The 24,447-nt window shown below is 28.3% G+C and overlaps 1 protein-coding gene across 6 annotated transcripts in view; it reads left to right on the forward strand.

The window, feature by feature from the left end:
* The window catches only part of LOC145188703 (uncharacterized), a 63,117-nt gene extending 39,525 nt beyond the window's left edge, over positions 1 to 23,592 (forward strand). For 5 of the 6 annotated variants that reach the window (XM_090086606.1, XM_090086608.1, XM_090086607.1 and 2 more), the window contains exons 8-17: positions 592 to 689; positions 5,764 to 5,794; positions 6,055 to 6,128; positions 12,139 to 12,258; positions 12,508 to 12,610; positions 12,685 to 12,710; positions 16,481 to 16,698; positions 19,528 to 19,669; positions 22,647 to 23,193; positions 23,291 to 23,592. In XM_090086606.1, the coding sequence (XP_089942732.1) occupies positions 592 to 689; positions 5,764 to 5,794; positions 6,055 to 6,128; positions 12,139 to 12,258; positions 12,508 to 12,610; positions 12,685 to 12,710; positions 16,481 to 16,698; positions 19,528 to 19,669; positions 22,647 to 23,193; positions 23,291 to 23,460 (1,529 nt within the window). In that variant the 3' untranslated portion in view covers positions 23,461 to 23,592. The remainder of the gene's footprint in view (positions 1 to 591; positions 690 to 5,763; positions 5,795 to 6,054; positions 6,129 to 12,138; positions 12,259 to 12,507; positions 12,611 to 12,684; positions 12,711 to 16,480; positions 16,699 to 19,527; positions 19,670 to 22,646; positions 23,194 to 23,290) is intronic. The other variant, XM_090086611.1, reaches the window with a different exon arrangement.
* Positions 23,593 to 24,447: the final 855 nt, after the last annotated feature.

The raw sequence follows: 24,447 nt of genomic DNA on the forward strand, positions 1-24,447 counted from the left end.
TAATAATAATAATAATAATAATAATAATAATAATAATAATAATAATAATAATAATAATAATAATAATAATAATAATAATAATAATATTAATAATAATAATAATAATAATAATAATAATAATAATAATAATAATAATAATAATAATAATAATAATAATAATAATAATAATAATGATAATAATAATAATAATAATAATAATAATAATAATAATAATAATAGTAATAATAATGATAATGATAATAATAATAATAGTAATAATAATGATAATGATAATAATAATGATAATAATTTTAATGATAATAAAAGTAATATACTGGTAATAATTATAATTATAATTGTAATAATAATAATTGTTATAATAATTGTATGTATGTATGTATGTATGTATGTATGTATGTATGTATGTATGTATGTATGTATGTATGTATGTATGTATGTATGTATGTATGTATGTATGTATGTATGTATGTATGTATGTATGTATGTATGTATGTATGTATGTATGTATGTATGTATGTATATATATACATGTAATCACTTGTGTTATTAATTTTGTTTCAAAAAGTAGCTGGTAAAGTATTTTATATTTAGCATTTTCCCAATCTGATAACATTAATAAGATAAATGGTAAAGAAATTGGTTCTAAACAAGAAAAGAAATGTAAGAGAATGAGAAGTAAAATTTTGCAGGTAATTGACAAAGTTTATAAATATTTTAAATATTTGTAAATTACAAATATTTATTTAAATATATTTTGCAGGTAATTGACAAAATTTATAAAATTAAAAAAGAGTTTATGCTAGCAGTGAACATACTATTTAATCATAAACATGCACAAGAAATGTAAAACAAAAAGAAAACTATTGGTTTGACTATCTATTTTACAAAATCTTCGCAATCCTTACTCTTGGTAAATTATCCATATTAGAAACTAGTAATTCTTTAATTTGAATAATCAAAAAGTTTTAATTGGTATGTAATAATTAATATGCACATAAACCATCACTAATAAATGTATAGTAATTTCTATGCACATTAAGTATCACTATTTGTTTATATGAGTAAGAAGGTTTACATTGCAATATTACAAAGCAACAGTTATTTCAATTATCAGTGTGTCCTCTATCCAAAATTCTTGCAAGATACCTTTTGTCTAGGGTTGTGATATCACTGTGTTATACTCTCTCTCTCTCTCACTCCTCCTAAACTCTATCAATCAACTGCTGATGTGTTTGAAGTTGTGGTTGATAAAATGCACTTCTGCAAGTGATTTCACAGGTACTCAATCAAGATCAGGAGAGTTTCTCAGTTAATTTTGCCATAATCTTGTCATGTTCTTGAAGCCATGTTATTATCAGTTTTTCAGTGTGAGGTCTTGCACCATTTTTTTGGAGACACATGAACAAACTGCTACAGAGGAAAGGCAAGAAGATCTTCTAGGACTGGTTCATAAACAGTCAAAGTCTTATAATAATATTGTTCATTAATCATTTGTCCAGCTAGAACAATCTGAAGTTGATAAACCCGTTGTACAGAAACTACTAAAAACTACTATGAAGCCTTCCGAAGAAACCCTCTGGTGGAATGATAGCACCAATTATCCAGATCAAAAAAATGTAAAAGTTGAAATGGTCTAATTTTGTCTGAGAAAAAAAAATGACTTTGAAATTTTATTCTATAGCAAAAATCTGAAATGACAGCATAAAACGTTTTTGCATTTTTACAACACAAAAAACTCATGTTCAATTCAAAAATGAATAGAAACTTGTTATATATTAAATGGTTAACATTCTGACACAGAAAAATGGTGAATTATCATGAAATGAATCATTCAAATGTGCTTGCTGTTGTAATCAACAAGGCAGGTTTCCAATTGGTTTCCTTAGTCTAGATGACTTTTCAGCTGCTTGAACCTTTGCCAGTGGGGATTGAAGGAACAATGAAGAGCTTCAGTGGCCTGTTCACTGAAAACCCTAGTGGCCTTCCTTTAGATTTGATGAAATTTTTGATGTGATAAAAAACTACATGAACTTTTGGTGTCACTGCTAAATTTTGAAGATACAAGAAGGAGGTTTGAAATTGGTGAATTTTCTTCATGTAAGATGGATCCAAAGTTTATCCAAAACATGCAGACACAACGGAGTTGAATTTTCGAAGGGTGTCAATATATACCGTGACTTGAAAAGCACAGTTCTGTTCTGCCATTCTTTGAAGACTGTCAATGTTATACAACAGTTTGTAACAATCATTTCCTGCAAAGTGGCCACCATGGAAGGGTTGAATTCCAAAATGTAGAGCATGAAGTCATTCTGTGGCTTTTGGCCAAATCACTTGAAGTGCTCAAAAGAGGTGGTTAACAACACCAAAAAGTAGATGAAGTTCCATTGGAGGGATGAATTCCAGAACATATGAGGAATCTGGAAGATTTGTCAGAGGTTTGTGAACAACATTCCTGAAATGCTTTGCAGTTTTGGTGTCTGATCCAGTTGCTGTGAAAGCAGCGAAGCATTTTCTGATTGATCCAAAAGTCCTTAATTGTCCACAATTGGCCAGATTTTTTGAATCAATTTCACACCATGTGCATGGGTGAGAGCTTGAGTGTGATTGAAGACCACAATTTATATTGGCTAATTTCAAGTCACGGGAAATGAAGTAATTCACCTTTCTGGAATTTACCAGTTTAAGGATCTGTTTGAGATTGTTATAATTCTCTTGTAAGTCTTCAGAGACTGCAACAAGCAGCTGTCATTTGGCACTAGTTTCTTTTGCTTGCTGAAAGTTCAGATTTCTTTAGGTAGATGCAGAATGAGGCAAGTCAACATCTGGGAAAATTCCCCAACTGACTTTGAGAAAGCCACCTCCACCATCAATGCCAAGCTTGGTGAGTTACCTTGAAGAGACATTTCTGGAAAGTAAAACCTCATTTTGAAGGTCACTCAGGTCTCTGCAATGAACAATCAGACTACTGGAATTCCCTGTGCTTTGACTTTCTGTTTCATGTGAAGCCACTACCTGTGTGAAGTGTTCTGCAAGGCCTTTTCCAAGGAAAAAGAACTTGGCTCTGAAGTTTGGTTCAACAATCTTTGTGTCACTGACATTATTCAAGATGACAGCTAGTTTTTTAATTCCAGAATTTGAAAGACCAGTGTTTACTTGAACTTGGGCTAGATCTTTTGCTGCGATTGAAGGAGGATCCTCAAAAAGCTTTTTTGCACTTCTTGCATCACTTGAGAAAAAGTTGATGAAGGCTTAAGTATAATGTTTGCATCAAATAAATAAAATAACTTCCAATAAAATCCACTTACATCTAACAAGTGGGACTTGGCCTCCATTTGCTTGAGCAAGTCTCCTTGTTCCATGTGGTGAGGCATCTTTTGATGAAATAACTAATGATGCAATCTGTTCTGAAGCTAGTGAATCCTTAGCTACCAAATGTCTCAAATTTTGCCTAAAGTTAAACTGGTTGCAACTATGAGGAAGACCTTTGCCAATTGGTGTCAAACATTTTGAACATAATTTCTCTTTGTTTATATTCTGAGAAAGATGGTATCGCTTTTTCTTTCAGTTGGATGTGTCCTATTTTGCAAATGAGACACCCACACAAATGTTCTCTTGTTGGTGCCCTCACAAGAATGCTGTTGAAGTTGTAAAGTCCTGGTAATGTCACATCTTTGCCTTTAGATTTTTGTTGAAGTGTAAAGAAACTTATAACAAACCATTTTATGAAAAACATATGCTAAATTTCAAAAATAATTGAATTATATTTTAACATTCATGGGTTAAATTTAAAATGAAGACAGTAAGGATGGGTAAAATTTAAAATGACAGTTTATGTTTTTGTTGCAACTTTAAAATTTGAATCTTTACTGATTACATAGAAAAAAGGACACATAACTCTTATTTTATAACTTATCTCCTGATAATAACTTTTGTTTTGGCCACCAGGTACACAAAATTGTTTGTTACATTAACAGGAAGTTTTTTCATTACTATAAAAATGCAAACACTTTGTGTGCTGTCATTTCAGAATTTTGTACTATAGAATAAAATTTCAAAGTCAATTTTTTTCTCGGACAAAATTAGACCATTTCAACTTTTACATTTTTTTGATCTGGATACTTGGTACTATCACTACACCAGAGAGTTTCTTTGGAAGGCTTCATAGTAGTTTTTAGTAGTTTCTGTACAACGGTGGATACTCACACCTCCAACCACCATAATGTGGATGCTTTTCTTGGGCTAACAAATTGCTGGCATAGTATTGTGGCCAGATATTCTGATGCGCATATTCTGCCTGTCTGTTACAGGATGAAGGAGGGCTGGCCGTTCATTGGTGAAAAGTACATGAGCTTGTTTAATATGGCTTTGCAGAATGAGATCACAATAGTCATTACACCTCATTTGCTCACAAAACTAAACTTGTTCATTTACAGTTTTAGCAGATAAAAAGGATTTCATTGTATTTTGTAACCTGTTTTTTCACATTCCAAAGGTAACAGAAGTCTCATTTAGCACCCAAGAAGGTGCTAAAAGAGACTTCTGTTGTCTTTGGAAGTCATCACTGAAGTTTAGTTTTTCACAAGCAGTTCACACTCCAGCCCTGCATTTGTCCTTAATCATCAGAGAAATCTTGTCTGGAAGTTGGTGTCAGCTTTGTTAGGCTTCCAGAATGGTATCTGTTACCAACATTACCATTGCCTCTGTGGATCCTTTAGTGGACAGTGTTGCAAGAGATCTTCAACTTCTTTTGGGTATTTGGTATGGAACAACCGCCTGATAAAGGATCTGTATTTTTATCTTAAATGCTTTTAATCCTTGATTATTGATGATCAAAATAAACTCAAACTATTCTGAAAATTTCACATAAAATTAACACCTTAATGATTAAAACTTAATTTCATAAGTGAATTGAAGAAGCATTTTCTTAAAATGCAGACAAATCAATCTTTAAAGGAATTTAAAGGAAATGTAATTTGAACTAATGGAATACTATCCTGCTTAAAATTTACAGATAAATGCAAAAAGAAAAATGCAAGCTCTTATCTTTCTAATTATTATCAGCAGCATGTACTTTTTTTTACTAAATTTTTTAATTCACATTTTGCAATTTTCTTAAAGCTCATTTTCCGAAGCATCTTTAAAATTAAGTAAATAAAAAGTACAGCATCGCCTAATTGGGACGATTAGGTCAAAAAAATTTTTTTATTTCAAAAAGACAATGAATATTTTAATTTTAATTCATAATTTTGGTCTAATGTGTTAAAAATACAAAAACTTCATTATGGCATCTCTGAAGTATGTTTCCACATAATAGGAAAATAAACAGCCACAGCAAATAAATAAACATCAAAATTGATTTTGAAATATATGTAATTATATGAAGTTTTGTTTAAATCTTAACTAATCTTAAGGCTAAATTGTAGTACATGCTCTTAGAAAAGCTTCTAGTTAACTTGTATAAAGGAAACTTAATTTTCAAATAATGTAAATGATCAATTTAAAGGACTTTTTTTAAACTGAAAGTTTACTGTAATTAAAATCAGACTTAAACATTTTTAATGGATTGCTTTTAAAATAGCTTTCAAAATATGCCTTCTCTGGAGTTTTAATATTGATTTGCATCAAAAAGCAAAACTCACAAAATGGTTTATTACATTAATTATACTAATATTCTTTACAATGATAGAATAAAAATACAACATCATTTTTCTTTAATTTGCAAGTATGTGATATAAATATTATAGTTATTAAATATTTCTTTAGAATGATGAAAAAGAAACTGAACAACATGCAGGTTAATAGTTATAATTTTGTTATGAAAACTAAGAGTGCTAATTTTAGATGACCTTTAAAAAATGGTAATGTTGATAGTAATTTTTTAAAATTAGACTAAAAGATTATGAAATATTGTTTATTGAAACCTTGTTTAAAATACTTGAAAATAATTGCTCTGAAACTAGTTGATTTTTCTCCTAATATTTATTAACAATTACTGCCTGTATTAAATTAATGATGTTTCCATCTATCTATTAACAAATTGTTTTGTACCCATAGAACTGAGTTTCTCTGGATATACACCAATCATACCTGCTAAAAGGAATATTGAAGTATCACCTAATATTGATAAAGTAATAACTTTTCTTTTATGATAAAGCCTTGTCTTTTATTGTTATAATTTGAATATTGTATATATAGGAATTTTTTAGACATCTAAAATGTTATATTTGTTGTGTGCAAATTTAACAAAGTTATATATTTGCTACAAGAAACAAAAAAGTGACATTTTTTTTAAGTTCATGTTAACCCTGAACTGCCTTATTGTAAAACTGTCCATTGTACCCTTATTGTAAGTATTTTACATTAAAGTATGCTAACATTACACTTTTTTAGATTAGGTGGTAATGTATTGTTTTAGTGATCTATTTGAAGTTCCTTTAGTTTGTTTTAAGTCAAATTCTTGTGTTACAGATTTTTAATAAAAATGATGGTGCAGTTTTAGCTTTCAGTAAAAATTAAAAATCAAACAGTCTTAACACAGTGGCATGCTTAGTAGACAGGCTTGACTAAGATTTAGAACATTTCAGAACAGATAAATAAACTGTGAGTTAGCTCAATATCAGTGAAGACCTTTAAAGCAACAAATTTGATGATGTGTCATTTGAAATAACTGCCAAAATTATATCATTTCCTTCAATATAAACCATAAAACTTTTTTAGATAGTGAGTATAAAAAGTATATATTATTTTGTAAAAGGTCTGCTGTTTTTTTTCTTCATTTAAATGAAAGACTTCAATAACTTCATTTATTTGATTAACTTAAAAGCTGTTTTTTCAATATTTTTTCAGAACAAATAAATATTTATCATTTTTCAAAAATGAAAGAATACTGCTCTGGCTCATAAAATATCTTGTATGGTATATGTTGACAGTCTGTTAAAGAGTTTGTTATTTTAGAAACATTTTGTAAAATGTTTAATTTTGATATCAAAGATATGGATGATTCTGAGGAATCCCAGATGAGGTTAATGACAACAAATTTTTTTTTTATTAGATTCAGACGTAGAAAGTTATTTGATACAATTTGAACACATAAGTTCGATATTTGAGTACAACAGCTGAAAAATAGTTGCCTGAGATATAGAGTGTCCTTAAAATCAACTCTAAAAAAAAATTAGTAATTTTTTTTATAGAGTTGATTAAAAAATTAGTTTATTCCATTCTCTAGGTCCTTTATATCTGAAAATTATTAATTTTAGATTTCTAGGATGATTAGAAATGATAGATGAACCTTAACATTTAAAATGAGTGTTAGTAGACAGATCTCCATCATAAATCCAACTTTCAATTTGTTTCTTACAAACACTAAATTTTTTGAAAACCAAATAACTATTCTCATTAACTAGTTTATCTTGTTCTATGTTTTCAGAAGTAATGACAGCTTCTGGTTTGAACAAACTCCAGAGTAACATCATACTCCAAATATTGGTTTAAATAGTTTTCTTTGTTTCAATAGATAAATCATCACTCCTTAAAGTCTGCCTTCCAAAGCTCTGAAGTAAAGCTTCCCCTATTATAACTTTCTTATATCGTTGGAAATTTTGATAGTCAAGAGATCATTTGCTGAAGCTTTTACAGCAACAAAACTTTTCAGGAATGAAGGCATATAACAGCAATAAAAACACTGTTTATTTATTACAGGGGTTAGACAAAATAATTGAAACACCACTAAAAATAGTAACCTGATTTTTAAGTGTTGTAAAATCATCAATGACCATTATATTTTTATCATTTATTTCTAATGCATCTTTTGAAATCAGATGAAATTGTTGTCTGGCAGGAGAAAGCATGACTAAACCATCCCAGATGCTAAATATTTCAAGAGGTACAGTCTCAAAAGTAATGACAGGATTTGAAAAGCGCAGTAAAAATTTGTCATCAAAGTTCAATTCTGAAAGGAAAAAAAAGCTTTCTGATAAAAACCCATTGTACTCTAACTCAAATTGTCAAAAAGAACCACCAAACAACAGCTGTTAACGTTGCTACTGAACTTGAGCATCTAAAAAATTCAGTTTCTACAAAAAAAAAAAAAAACTCCATTCAAAGATTCATAATGCAAGATTTTATGGAAGGGCTACTATCCAGAAACCTTTGGCCTTGACAACAAACATTAGAAAATGTTTAGAGTGGTGCAAATATCACCAGAACTGGTCTATGGAGCAGTTTAAGAATATGATATTCTTAGATAAATCTACATTCATTATTTCTGACCACTGGTCAAGTTTAGGTCTGGAGGTAGCCCAAAGAAGCATATTAACCCAACTGTCTTCTTCCTACTGTGAAACACAGAGAATGATCTGTGATGATCTTGGGAGCAATATCATTGTAATAAGTTGGCCTAATAGTTTCCATTCATGAAAGTATCAATATTCATGACTATTTAAATATTTTATTGGATCAAATCCATTCAATGATCTTAGAACTATTCCTGAATGACAACACAATATTCCAGGATGACTATGCCCTAATCTACACTGCTAAATTAATCTCAGAATGGCATGATGAACATTCTGAGGAAAAAAACTCATCTTATCTGGCCATCACCTGATTAATATTGAATATTTGTGATGCATGTTAGACAATAAATGAAAAAGTCCGTCATCAAAATCACTAAAAGAATTAGACAATGTTAATAGAAAAATGGACAAAAATTCCATCAAAACACATTCAAAGTTTGTACAAATCAATACCTTGCGCATTCAATCTGTAATTACTGCCTATGTCTTACCCTACCTATTAGAATAAAATTGTTTATTTTTGAAGGTGTTTCCATTATTTTGTCCTACCCCTGTATGTTATGGATCCTTGGGTCATGTAAAGGGTTAGAATATATATTTTATCTGCAAGAAATCTTGGCTTGTAACATGCCCTTGGTTAGTGGAATCTAATTTCTAAGATATCTACTCCCAGAAAAAAGATAGTAAGTTCATTAACTATTCAATAGTTATTTTTTGGAAAGTTCTTGAGTTTGGAGGCTCTGGAATAAAAATTCAAAGGTTCTTTGGCAATTTAATATAGAATAAAAACATCTCATTCTTTTAAATCATTCAATCAAATTTGACATGTTCTCCTTAACTATCTTCCTCATTGATATTAGGCTATCGTTTCTTCATTTGACATAGGTCTGTCTTACTGGCCATTAAATTTTTTTATTGTTGCTGCCATTTAATGACAAACATGTCTTTCATGCATATGTCTTTGACACATAATTTAACACTTTTGTGTTCAATCTGGTGTCAAAGTTAATTCAACATGTGGAAACATGCAATTTAATACTGAGGTGTACAATTTAAGTTCAAGTTTCATTTTTATTCAACTATTTCAATCAAGTTTCACAAATTTATGTTAAATAACTTTGCTAAAATTTGTAAAACACAATCAAATACTTTCAATCAAGTTTCACAAATTTTAACAAAGTTAATTAACTAACACAATAATTATTTTAAATAATAATTCAATCCAATACTGCATCATCAGTATTTAATTGGCTTAATTCTCAAATAATTATTTTGTTTGCTAAGTTTTTTGCTTTTACAGAGTTTGTGTTTAAACAATTTATTAAATTCATGTTTATAACATGATGAATCAAAAAGTTAATTGTAATGTTATATTAAAAATAAAAATCAGCTTTGTTCAAAAACAAATTACTGTTCACTGAAGCTGTTCTTAAAATTAAAGAACAGCTGAAGGAAAAGGATTTTGCAGGCTCATGAGCATAGTGAATTCAAGAATGTCTGTCAAGTACAACATTCCAGACAGAAACTACATTTTTTGTATGCCCTGGTTCAAGATGCTTATAAACAAGAGATAAAAAAGTTATTCAAAAAACTTGGTGACAGTATTTACAACTTATATGTGGACAAGTAAAAAAAATTATGCCAAAATGTCTCCCACAGCACATTTCATCAATGACGATTTTTAGCTTGAGGATTTTTTTAAGTCGATCTAAAACCTTTCAATCACATTCACACTGGAGTTCATATCATAGCTGCATTGCTATTGGAAAATCAAGAAGAAGCACACAGATGATGTGTAAACAGTCCAATTTCAAGCTGTTGAATTGAGTACAGGATCTTTAAATTAACAATTTTTAGACTTATGTTTGCAGTACATAGCACTTTCTGGAAACTTTAAAAGTAAACATGAAGTGAATTTTGAGTGAGTTTTTCTCACTCTTTTAGATAATATTGTAAGCAGGGAGAATTAAGTTAAAAACAACAATTATTAAACAACATAAATGCAGAAACTTTTTTACCTATCAAATAAATAAATGATAAATAGGTGTAATAAATAGGTATAATTATTGGGCTAACAAGAAGTTTTGTAAGTAAAAAAAGTAAATAAAAAAGAGAAATTTTTGATAAACAGAAGAAGTAAAAAGTTAAACAGGAATCAAATTATCTATATAATCAAATTATCTTCTTAACCTTTTTTTTTTTTTTTAATTATTATCTGGACATCTTAAGGTGGACATCTTACTCCTAAAGTTTGAAAAAATGATCCATTTTTAAAGCATATTAAAAAAAGATTAACAATAAATAATCTATAGCAATTTTAATGAAAAAGGTCAGGGAGTAAATGTGTTAACCTAGTAAAACTATTTCAAAATTCACTAAAGAAAGATTATAACATAATATGGTAGTAGTTCAAAAAAAATTTGTATTTTTAGTTTATCCCAAGAATTAAAATAGTTAGTTCAACGATGTATTATCTCAAACTTGATAAATTAAACAATACCCTCAAATAGAAGCAATCAGATCTGGTGATTCACAAAGGTTTTTTACCATGATAATGCAAGATCATTTACGAGTTTGGTCACTTATTGAAAGTAATTGTATTGATTTTTTTTTTAAAAAAATTTAGAAAATTGACTACCAAAATTTTATCAATCTTTAATGCTGTTTAGGTAAAATGATTTCTATACTGATTCCAGAACATTCGTTATGTTTGCTTGAAGGTATCAATTGCATTTTAGTTCTAGATTTTTCCACAAAGCTGTATAAGACAAGAGAATGTAACTTTTCTCAGTAGTTAAAAATGAAGCTCAAAGACCATATTTGCATTTGCTTACTGTCAAATTGAATGCAAGTGAGGCAGTTTGAAGGATAAAGAAAGTATGCCATAATGGTAATGGAGAAATTCAACATCATTCCTGAAGATTATCATTTGTTCAGAGCCATTGAGAACTGTACAAAGAAGAAGGATTTTCTTAATGAACATGAACTGAAGTAGAAGATTAAAATAGAAGATTTATGGATTTCTTACCTCCTATAACATTGATTCTTTGGAGGATAGATAGCACAAGGCATTGGTTCTGATCTACCACATCCATCATATTTACTAGATCATTTGTCATTAAGCCTGGTAACTTTTATTAGGAAGAAGTCATGAAGTTGTAAGAGAAATGATAAAAGGTCATTAAACAATATAGATATTTTATTATTTAATAGAGTTTCAAACAAAATTTTAGTCTTTTACTGACATAGAAAAAAATGTAAAGGCTTATTGGCCAGTATTATGTACAGTACAGTATTTTGAACTTTTTCTGTTATACTAGATTTTTGAGTTGATTCAGGCTTGATTCTAATCTGCTTTACTGTTTTATAAAATACAGTGATTATCATACTAAGTTTTTTTCATCCTGAAAAAGTAAACTTCTATTATTTATCCTTAAGAAAATAACTTGTCAGATTTTATCATCCTATTATCTATTTATTTTTAAATTATTCTATAATAATTAAGGTCAATAAAGCAATTAAGGCTATATTAATTAATTTAGGATTTAATTCAACTATATTCTCCAAGCATTATATAAAAGTCTGTATAATAGAATTTATCAATATTTTTATTTATAGAAAATATAACAATAAAAGCAGTTATAAAATATATTGATAGCTATCAAATTATTATTTTATTCTATTTGTAAATTAAATGTGCTATAATATTATTTCTAAAATTTTTACTGTTAAAACTTTTGTTGTTGAAATTATTACTATTTTTGTTATTATTTTTATCATCGAAAATTTATTAAAGAAACAATTGTATTTGAAAATGGATTTTTATTATTTTTTTTTTATTTAGAAAACAACTCTTATAGAAAGTACTGAAACTGAGAGTGAATCAGAAGATGAATTACCATCTGTTGATGACTGTGTGAAGTGTTTATGCAAAGATGATTGTGAACTTGGTTTTATGATTCAAGTAATGTTAATATTTGACTTAAATTAATGGTTTTAAACAAATGTAGTGTGTCCAATCATAGATTGCCTGTAATGTTGGTTAGGAGTTATATTAGGAAGTTATTAATTTTCAATTTAATTATTTCTAGTTTCTTTGAAATATTAGAATATATGGAAGTATATTTTTTATATGCTGTTCTTTTATCTAGAAACAAGTTAAACTATCTCGGTCCATGTTTTATATGTAACTTTTGTTAACTTTATGTTTTAGTGTGAGCAGTGTTTAACATGGCAACACGGAGAGTGTGTTGGCTATGCTCAACCAAAAGATGTTCCTTTGTTCTACTTATGTCATATATGTTCAAAACCAAGAGGTATAATTTAGCTCACACATCTTTGATTTTTACTAATTAGTTTCATTATACATTTTAAAAATATTTTTATTTAGGTTTACGCAATTCCTCAATGTTTGATGTAAGTTGATTATAGTTTGCTTTCAGTAAATTTTATTACATGAAAAGAATTGTGTAATACAATTTGCTTCATTTTTTTTTTTTTAAATACTATTGAATTTGTTGTAAGAAAACAACTTACCTTAAATCTTCTATACAGTTTGAAAAACTTACATTTTGATTTAAATGTTCTGATCTTCCTAAAATCTTGTAATTGCCACAATTATTACATTACATAAACATGCATTCTTTCCCTCAATTTTGTTACAACTTCAGTGAATATCATGTTCAGTCAATATCATCTTTAAAAGAATATCATGTATATTTTTTATATCAAAAATAAAACAAATTTTTCTCTGACAAAGTAGAAAAAGCGTTTTTTGGTGTCTGGCTGTTACCCTAGCCTTAGAAGAGGATTTATTACATCTTTGAAACTTCAGTATTAAAATGTTTACCTTACATATGTTTAAATTCTCAGAAAATACAAGTCTCTATCAACCAAGACAGCATTACTTACTATAAGGAGTAATTCCATCTCGTGGATTCCAATCAGGATCCACAAGATGGAATAAGTTGTAAATGTAAAACCACTTGTAAAACCAATCAGAATGTAAGTTAAGTGTTTTGTTGAAATAGTCTAGATGAAGTGTTTGAGAAGTACATATCCTGTTAGGATGCAGAATGTGGTCCAAATCTAAAATATTATTTACAAAAGATGTTTTTTCTATGCCATTAAAAGTTTTTCAATGTTTACCCAAAATATTTATATTTAAAATGTGTATGAAATTTTCTACATTTTGAAATATTAACAGTACAAGTATGCCTTGATTAGTACAAAAAAGAAACTTACCAGATTTTGTTACCTTAAAAAAAATTTTGATCAATTTCTAAATAAGCCCTTAAGAGTTAAGTGATTTGAGTTTATTCGATATGTAAAATACATTTAATCAGTAAAAAAATAGAATTCATCAGGATTTCTTCCCATGAAAAGAATACAATTTCAGGCAGAATAAACATTTTGGATATTTTGAATATCATCAGTGCCATCACAAGGCTTTTTTTTTGTGTAGGCTTATAGACTTTACTTCATCAAAACCCTTAACTAACATTTAAGCCATAATTGTATCTGTAATTGAAGTAAAATAACTTGAAGATATAAATTGTAGTATGTTTAAATTTTTTCATTAATAAATGTTTCCTGCTTATATTTTTAGCCAAAGTTTATTTTCTGGGGTCATTTTCTAGCTCAATTTTGAACAGTTTGTGTGAACCCTCTATATGAACCTATTTTAAAATTTTTTCTTTTAATATTTTATTTCAAAAGTTTTTAAAGAAATTTAAAAAAATATTTTATTTTCCATTTCTTAAAATCTTTTTATCAAATACTTTGGTTGAGAAAAGAGCCTCATGAACCAGATGAGAATAGATTTATCTGTTCAAGTTCCACTTTTTACAAAGTTGCCATGAAAGTTCTGTCTATGAAGGCAAAGTTTGATAAGAAATCACATAAAAAATACTGTTAAAAGGAAGCCATTAAGAATCTAATAATCCATACTAAGTTGGAATTCAGTGTCTTTGCTTTGATAAAACATGTTCATATACAAGCAAGTTGAAAAGTGCCTGGATGAGAATTATTCAGCAAATACATTACTATTTGTTGCTTCTTGTATACAGACACAATATTCTTGAGCATCATTGCACTGATACTTAAGGATCAGAAATCCCTGCACTGATACTTAAGGAGCAGAAAAGTTGTTTAATGTTCTAAAGATAACAGTTATAATGTTGAAACTGCAAATCTAATGAGAATAAGAACCCTCCTTATTCTTTGATGAACAAACACTTATTGGTGTTAAGTTCTGCAAAATATAGTTAACTTTATATATTCATAATTTACTTTGTATATTATAAACAACAAAAAGTTAATTATAAAACTGAACATGAATCAACCATTAAAAAGTTCAGGGAGGTCTATATCAAACTTGTTTTAAAAGTATTCTTTAAAAGTAACCAAAGCACATGCTCTTGTCAAACATGCATTTGAATTTTTTTCACTTATGTTAAATTCCTATCCAAATAAAGAATTGGATTTTTGAACTGAACAGGCCTTTGAATCTGTTCATTATGATTTTAAATAGCTTTGGGAGTTTCTAGTAGGTTTAAAGACTACAACTCCCAACATACCTACCTCAAAACAGGTTTACTTTAACCTAAAAAACATGTCATAACATGTGTATTTTTTGAAAACTGTTTCTAATTGCAAATATAGGATAAACATATATGTAATCATTTAATTTTTTTGTTTAAACCATTCTGTAACTGACAGTTTTATATATCCAATTAGACCGATTCTAAGATTTTCTTTTCTTCAAAGTAGATAACCCCAGAGTTGTTACGAGTTTTAAACTTTTGTATGTTCATACTGAAACAAATAAGAAGTTTAACTATTATGATGGTCAGAGTCTAGAAAAAATATCACCCTAAAATTAGTCTGTAAAATAGTTTCTAGTTCCAAGTGTGTGGGGAGGGGAGGGGGCTGGAGGTTAATTGTAATAGGAGAGGGGTAATGATATTACAAAAGTTTAAATTTCATCTGTAAAATTCATATTTAGTAAAAAAAGGTTTTTACCATACAAAAGTTATGTAAATACCAAACTCCAACTGTAAAACATGGTGGAGGAAGTGTGATGGCTTGGGGAATCTTCTCTGCACAAGTAGTTAGTCCATCAGTTGAGATTGGAAATATGAATTACAATGAGATTTTAGAAGAAACAATGCCACAGAATTGGAGATTTCAGCAGGATAATGACTCCAAACACATCCACATTGTTAAAACAGTGCTTTTCTGCTTCAAATGTGAGAATCTAAAGCTGGCCATCCATTGGACATGAACTCAATAAAGCACTTATTTGAAATGCTAGAATGTCAAGTTTAAAAACATAGATATTCAAATAAAGCAAGATTATTCAAATTGTTGAAGGAACAAAGGAAGAAATTTCCAGCTGCTTTTGTTAATCAATTGAGTCAATTCATTGTGTGGCTGTTGTTACTGCAAAATATATGGCTACAAAATATTAACATAAAAATTTAATTTAAGTTATGGAGAAAAACTATTTCAAATAGAACATGTGGAATAATCATTTTTCTTGTAGTAAAAAGTGAGTGGAATTTTTCTCCTGTAAATCTAACAATTGTAACAACAGATACATTCACAAACATAAATAATGTTCTTTTACTATATTACTTTGTTTCCTGTATGATTCCTATGCTTTTACTGTATTTTTTTGTTTCTTATATGAAAAGCAAAAAAATATATATCCAGTTGATTTTGCCCAAGTATAGATATTATTATAATAAAAGAATGCAATTCTTATTTATTCCTTTTTATTCTTTTAAAAATCGTAACATTCAAATAGCATATTTGTTAATTTTAACTAAATATGCCATTTGAATGTTATCCAAATGTTAGTTTGTATTTCCTTTTATTTCTATTAACAGTAAAAACGGGAGTTTTTTTGTTTATTTTTTTTATCTGTTAAGTGAACAGGGAGGTTGGAATTTTCTCTGACTTTTCCCAGAACAAAATGTTTTGTTATGTTTTAAAAGCTCTGCACATTTTTTTTAGTGTTTGAAAATATTTAGACTACTAATGAGTTCCACAAATTTGTAGAAGTTTTATAAGAATTCTAAGGAAATATTTTCCTGAATATATTTTGATGTTTATAAAGTTTAAGAAAAAAGATAACTAATGTTATTTAGATGTTTTAGAATTTAATTTGTGTTAAATTTTAGAACGATTACACTTGGCATCGTCATGGTCAATTGCCTCCAGTTTCACCTTCTGTAAGCACCCATCCATTCTGTGAAACTGTTCCTACAGTAACTTTAGTCAATAATGAAAATAAAGATATTCTTAGCACCATATTGATGGTGACACATGCAATGATTACTGACCTGTATACAATTCGAGAGGTACTTCAGGAGGTTCGAAATAGATATCAATTCTTTCAGTAAGTTACACTTTTTTTCAAGCTGTTATTTTATTGTTATTACTACTTATGACTTATTGGTTTAATAGTTTGAATACTAAGTACTAATTGATTACAATGTATTAGGTAGGAAAGTTACAGTGTATTAAGTAACAGTGGTAAGTACAGTTTAAAGTTACAGTGTAAAGTACATTTTTTTTAGGTATGAAAGTATTTGATTGGTAAAAAACTAATTGCAGTTTTGGTTTTTGTAATTTAATGAAAGTGACATTTCATCCTCTTTGTGTAAATGAAATTTTAAACTAAGTTTGTGGAAACCTTTTATTATTGCTTCCTAACAAACAAACAAACGAAATTTACATGTAAATATGTACTTACCGTACTACTATAACATTTTTTAAGCTGGGCCTGTGAAGTCTACAATTTTAAAATTTTTGTTATGTTAATCAAATCCTGTTTGAACTGATCAGTGATATTAACTTTCTTGATAAGACTACCCATGAGAAGGCCAGTTTAGAACTTTCATAGGTTCAACTATTATCTGATTTACTAACTTTTATCTGTTGGTCATATCACAGGTGAGAATTTCACTCATAAGAATGAGTCCAGTTTATAAGCTTTGTTTTTTTACCTTTTTTGGTGCAAAATTGAAAAGACTTATTCCACTTACTTAAGGTTCTTAACAAGCAGTAAAATGTTCCTCTCTTTTCTTGTAGCAAGGTATTTTCTTGATGAACCATCAGCTATTAAGAATGTTTGATCCAAGTATTAAAAAGGACACTGTCAGTTAAACTAGACCACAATCTTCATTGAAATCTATAAAAAGAGTCCGTATGAGTTTTTTTTAAGCTATCCTGTGTTCAAAAACTAATTTAGTAGCATCTTCTCTAACTAGCTGTTTTCCATACTCCTATTCATAATCATTATATTTGCATGATTTTTCAGTGCAATTCTCCAAATTCTGAATTCATTTAGGAGAATTAATTGTATTCAGTATTTCCATCTTTAGTTTGTGACTCTTCTATCTAATTCCTCTATCAAGTTAAGTTTTACTTTAGAACCTTTCTTCCCATTCCTTGAGAGTTAGGTGTATTTCTTGTTTTAATTATAGATAAAGCAAATAAATTTTTAAAAGTGATAAACTGTTTGCGCTATGCAAAAGATTTTAAGATCAAATTTTAGAAGTCAAAGATTCACCATCCAATTATTAAATGAATTACTTGCCTGGCATGACAAGTAATTCATTTAACAATTTAACTGGCCCAGTGAATTTTATAACTTCTTTAAGTATAACAAAAAATTTTGAAATTTTATCTAGAGTTCCTCAGTTTTTCACCATCAGAGTGAATAAACTTTGAAAATGTATTTATTCTAATATTAGATATTTCAATTACTAAAGTTGGTTATTTTGTTCGAGCCAAAATTTGTTTAAACTACAATTTTACAAGTTGTTTTCACAATTTTTTTAATAACTTGTTTTTTATAACTTTTTTAACTTACACTTTTACAACTTTTTACAATTTATTTTTACAACTTTTTTAACAACTTATTTTCCAATTTCTAACCTGCAAATTAGGGTTTGTAATCCTATGCTAAATTTAAAATCCTGAGATTTTGGGATTACATTTACGTATTCCCGGGATACCAGGATTAATCCCAGGATTTTTAAATATCTGTTCTTGAAAGATTTTAACATATTTTAGTAAAATTTTAAGAAAATTAATAACACATTCAAAGTATGTTTAGAAAAAACTATTTATTAAACTACAAGGAAATTCTTTGGTTTTTTAATATTATATATACTTAATTATTAAATTATAAAGAGGTAGTTGTTTTTATAGATATAATATGCATATGAAATTATTATTGATTATTTTTAAAATACCTTTTGAGGGAGCAGAGTACATTCAACATTTCATCGCCCAGACGACTTCTTACTTTTATTGCAAAAGTCCGGCTGCAGAAAAAGCACGTTCAGATTCTGCACTGGTAGGCTTAATAGCCATTAAAAAATTATTTGCTTCTTGCAAAAAATCACTCTGTGTTCCTCCATTTTCAAACAATACCATTTCTTTTTGAACTTTCACCGACAAAGTCTCACATCCAATTGGTATGCGAGGCAAATGTGCTTTTTTTACAGCTTTATAAGTTCGTCTAATTTTCTGACTCTCCATCTGAAATAGATTCAGATGGAGAGTCAGAAGAATCAGAAACAATTTCGACTAGTGCCTCATTTGAAGCAGAAAGTTCAACTTCAGATTCAGACTCATAAGCTGTTAATGATGTAGCCAGATTTGAAGCGTCTAGTCTTTCGAGTAACTCAATTTACTGGTGTACTGTTCAATTTACTGTTAGAAGATTTACTGTTCAAATAACCAGCAATTTTAATTTAATTAAAACTAGTACTATAAAATAGTCACAAACAGATAATGTTTATTTGAGATAAAAATGGTAAGATACTTGAATAAATGCGACTAAACAATAACAAATTTTAAAAATGCCATAACAATTTAACTTTAATTATTTTAATAAATCTAATCCCATTATTCAAAAACATAATTACAAGAATTGCAAGAATTTCATATTTGTAAAGTTCGAATTTGATTGCAATTGAACGAAAAAAAATAATTCAGGAATTTTCAATATGAAAATAGTTAAATTTCAACCAAAGAATTTTTAATTTAAAAATGTTCAACCGAAAATGGTTATAAAAAAACCCGGAATAAAATGCTTAATCCTGGGATTTCAGGATTGTTAAAAACCACGGAATCCCAGGCTGTAATAACATCCTTCTTTTTTTTCTGTTAAAAATTAAAATTAAAAAAAGTATTTTTAAACTATTAACTTTAGATATGAAGATACTCCTAACCATTTTTCACAGATTTTTAAACCAGCTATGGATAATTCTACTATGGCAGAAAACATTGATGAAGATAAAACTCAGTTTCTCTCAGAAGAAATTCAAGAGGTAGCTCACATTCAAAATGCAATGGTATTGTTCATTTATTTTCTTTTCCTCTAATATATTGAAAGTCATTTTTAGAAAATTTTTGATGTTAAAATTTTAAGATACGGGGAACATAGGAATTTCTTACAACATTCTCATGGTAGATAAGTTACACAGGTAAACAACAACAAAAAAAAGTCATGCCCCATGACATATTTTATTTTTATTATAACATTTCTGAATTTAAAAATCGCATCAATTTTTCTAAACAGGTCAAGATTATTCTTTAGATTTAGGAGATTGATTTCTTTGGTAAAAATCTTTTAAAGAGTATTTTAATACTCATGAAAATTCAAGTTACATATCAACAAGTTATATATCAACAAGTTATATATCAACAAGTTATACATCAACAAGTTATATATCAACAAGTTATATATCAACAAGTTATGCATCAACAAGTTATACATTTCATATAGATATTAGTGAATCACTTGGAGATAAACATACAGAACAAGTTTTATCTGGATTGTTAAAGCATAAAATGGAGCATGAAAGAATTGTAAGTGTAGAACAGTTCAAGATGTCTATAGGTGGAAATCTTCTCTCTGTTAAAGTTGGAGTCAATGAAATTAAGTCAAAAAGAAAAAAAAAATTATATCTTGTTCCAAAATATTATGGAGCTATCAAATGCATTAGAACTCTCTAAATATAAAACCAAAAAATTATGTTCTTCTTTACACAGGAATCTAACAAGTGCTGCGGAATTGAGTAATAATGTTAAAATGACTGAATTGCAGGAATCTCTGAATATCTTTAAATGGTTGTCAAAACTTCTTAAAAGTTATTGTTAATGTTTTCGATCCAAAAATCATTATTCTTCCTTTGAAATATATGAAGAATCTGGTGTGAAGCGATGCTATATTCTTGCCATTGTGGGGATGGTCTCAGAGGATAATGGCAATCTCCAAAAATTATTAACGCCTCTTCAACTTGAAGAAGTGAACTTCAGTATGGCATTTGATCTAAAGTGTGCAAACAGTGTTTTCGAACTTTCAAGACACTCTGGCAAATATGCCTGTCTGTATTGTGAAGGAGAATGCTTCCTTGAAGCAGGGAAACTTAGACCGTTGGGCTCCATAGACTTATGTTATGATCAATATGTATATGTTGGAAAAAAAAAGATTGAAAATGCAGGAATACAAAAGTGTAATAAATCCTCATTTCATTTACTTAAAAGAAGATCAAGAAACTTTTCTTGAACACATTGTTCCTCCACCTGAGCTTCACATTATGATGGGAGTTCTGGATAAACTTTGTACTTTGCTTTAACATATTTGGCCAGCTTTTCAAAGCTGGTTGAAAACACATTACATATTAATGAGAGGGTGTAGGTTTAGATGGAAACAATGATAATTGATTTATGCCCCTGTTAGGTATTTTGGAGAGGGATGTTACCTTAACTACAACAACCAATATTTTACCGATAATTGTTTGCGTAAGTTTTCATTAGTGAAATCAGCTGTGTTTGGTTTGGAAATGGTTACAGATATTTCTGTTAAAGTTGAAGATTTCAAAAGTTCATTTTCTAGTCTTCAACTATATACAAAAGATGTATTTAGCTATGACTTGACAGTTTCATGGAAAGTACATATTTTAGTGTCACATTCTCACCTTTGTAGATTGCAATAACATTAGCTTAGGTAGCTATGCAGAACAATGTGGAGAATCAGTTCATCACAAATTTAAAAAAACTTGGATGAGTTATAAAAGAAACATAGGACAAAAAAGTTCTGGAGAGTTAAAATCTGCTGTGGTAAATTTTAATTTAAACAAGCATTAACTTTAATATTATTTGTGATACAAATGTATTTATATTATGTTTTTTTTGTAAATGAAATAAATAAATATTAATGGGTTTTTTTGACTACCATAATGGCTGACTATATTTTTAAAAACTTTGGAAGAAAAAAAGCCAAAAGTTATGCGTTTTAATTTTGAAAGTACACATATTTAGCATTTAGTTCAGATTTTTCTGACAACATATATTGTGTTTACTAATGCATATGATTGATTAAATTTAAAAAAATCAGGAGCAGGGAGAGTTTCAACCTGGGGGTCAATTTGGAGAACAGTGTTGCTTCACTTTTTCTTTACAGAATTTTTATGAAGTTAGACATCTAGATAATATATACAATTGGGATTAACTTGTAAAACCGGTAACGATAGGCAAAACGACATCTTGACTCGACTTGAAGATTTATAATATATTTGAACTAAAATTTGGCGTTTAAAAAAAAAAAAAATTGAAATATTGTAAAAAATATCGTTATTATACCGATAAATATCGGTATTCTCGTTACTTTTATGTATTCCGATAAACCGATAAAAAAAAAGCCGATATTATTGTTTCAAATGATAAGTTATCGTTTCATAGACAAACTCATATCGTTTGAAATTGTTATCGTTTCAAAATAATAACGATACGCCGACCCTTATTGTGGACTATGAAATATATATCCCTCAAAGTAAACAGTTTATTGTTAGCAGTCCAACTTATCCCGCTTTTAGCATGTGAATTGACTTTCAAAAAATTTAAATTAAATGTTAGCCAATAACTATTTGGATAGATTATTATGTTTTATTGAACCATCACAATATTGGAGCATTGTATGTTTTAGTTTGAATTTTTTGAATTTTCTTTTAAGCTTAAAAAGTTGTATGATTTTCAAAATGAATAATTTTTATTCGATGGGAATTTTAGTTAATGAAGTTCTATACCAAAATAAAGTTAAATTAAAAAAGATTAGATCTGTTTTTGATTGATTTTTAACATTCTTTCCGCATTTTTTAACACAAATTTTAAAAAAATCATATTTTTTAAATTTAAACTAATTTTCACCTATGCCATTATCACCACTCTATTGGCAATTTTTAACGTATAATCAAATTTTTCTTCAGAAACTTAAGTTAAAAAAAAAATTTTCTTCAGAAGTTTAAATTAAAAATAATTTACATTTAGGTTAACGGGAAAGAGAAAAAAGGAAAAAAAGAAGGATGTTATTATAGAATTGATAATCCGTTTAATAAAGACAGTTTAAGTGATAACACCTTGCAGAAAAGAAAGTTACAAGAAATTTATTTGAAATTGAAACCAAATGACCAGTTAGGGAAAATGAACAGCTTTTCTAACCAATTTAAATATGAGGATGAAAAACCCAATGGTTTTGAGGAAACAAATGGAAAATATCGGATTTTACAAGAGAAACTAAATTCAACGGACAAAATCGTGAATAGAATCGAAACAAAAATGGATTCGAATGGCTTAAATTTTCTAAAAGTTTTTAAAAAAAATTTTTTGGAAGGAATAGATCATATTTTGAAAGATCATAATATGATATTAAATATGGTTTTTGGTTGTTACGACTTTAAACTTCGTGAGGAAAGCGCTTTATTTAATGTCCCAGATGATATATGCTTGTTGGCACGATACAAACTTCTTTTAGAAGTTGAGACTACTGAGAAGGCTATAGATTCAAGACTAAAGTTAATGGATCAAATGATTTCTGGTATGTGAAGTTTACTTTGTTAAGTTATTTTTAGGAGATTTTGATATTTTTTACTTAGAGTAAAACTTTTCTCTAAAACGTCTGTGTTATTTGTTAGAAATAGAAATTGAATATGACGCTATAGATCAATCGAAGGCTGTTTTGGATGAATTTAAAAATGGTCAAGATGTCACTAATCTGACAAATCTTCTTGCATATTTGCATTTAAGAAAGTGGACACGTGTTATTGACATAATTTGTAACTCAAAGGAAGAGATAATCTCATGAATCTAACAGTTTGGGTCGGAATCTTCTGTAGTTATAGCATGATCAAGTGACTTTTTTGATTTCCTCACTTATATTTCAAAATGAAAAAGTAACAATCAAATTTTAGGGAAAATATTACATCTTAAAGTTAAATACCATTTCTCTCCTAATAAGCTGTATATTGTATATATACATATATATATGTGTATATATATATATATATATATATATATATATATATATATATATATATATATATATATATATATATATATATATATATATATATAATTGTATCTTTTATAACAATCTGTGTGAAAAATCTCTAATAGCAATATCTTAAAATTACCTGTATTAAATCCTTGTAATATGTCTTGCTGTCATTTCTTGAAATGGGTTAAGCAGTGTAATTTACTTAAACTGGTAAAAAATTCAGGTATTTTAGTCGCTGGCCATTTATCTGCAATTTTTAGCATTAAAACGTTTGTAAAGGTTTTTATTTTAATTGTTTGTGATGCTTGAAGTTCATCTTGAAACTTTGTTTATTAAGTCTATATATACAGTATTGGACAAAACATTTGCAACCAAATAATGCTAATTTAGTTTCTTTATATAAAAGTGCTGCATTTTTTCAATTTAGAGAAATAACAATGTAACTGTTTAGAGACAAAGTTCTTCAAGTTTTATTCATCAAAAAGTTCATTATTTGTACACGAAAATTAATAAATTTATCAAAAGTATTAAAAAAAGTTGATTTCCTTCTGGACAAAACAAGTGCAACTCGACAAAATGTTGACCAAGCTGTATTTCGCTATCAATATTTCGTGGCGAATCCTTTGTTGTCGATCACAGCTTTGCATCTTCGAGGCATAGATTCGATCTGGTGATCAATGAAACTTTGTGGAATCGCTGCCCTGGCTTTTTGGATTTGTTCAAACAGTTGATCCTTATTACGAACACCTTCACGATTAATTCTGCGGTTGAATATCTCCCACAGGTTCTCGATAG

Source organism: Hydra viridissima, unplaced genomic scaffold (assembly GCF_058129835.1).
Source record: "Hydra viridissima isolate aposymbiotic clone 2 unplaced genomic scaffold, HvirCarnegie_v1 scaffold_5, whole genome shotgun sequence".
Classification (NCBI taxonomy): domain Eukaryota; kingdom Metazoa; phylum Cnidaria; class Hydrozoa; order Anthoathecata; family Hydridae; genus Hydra; species Hydra viridissima.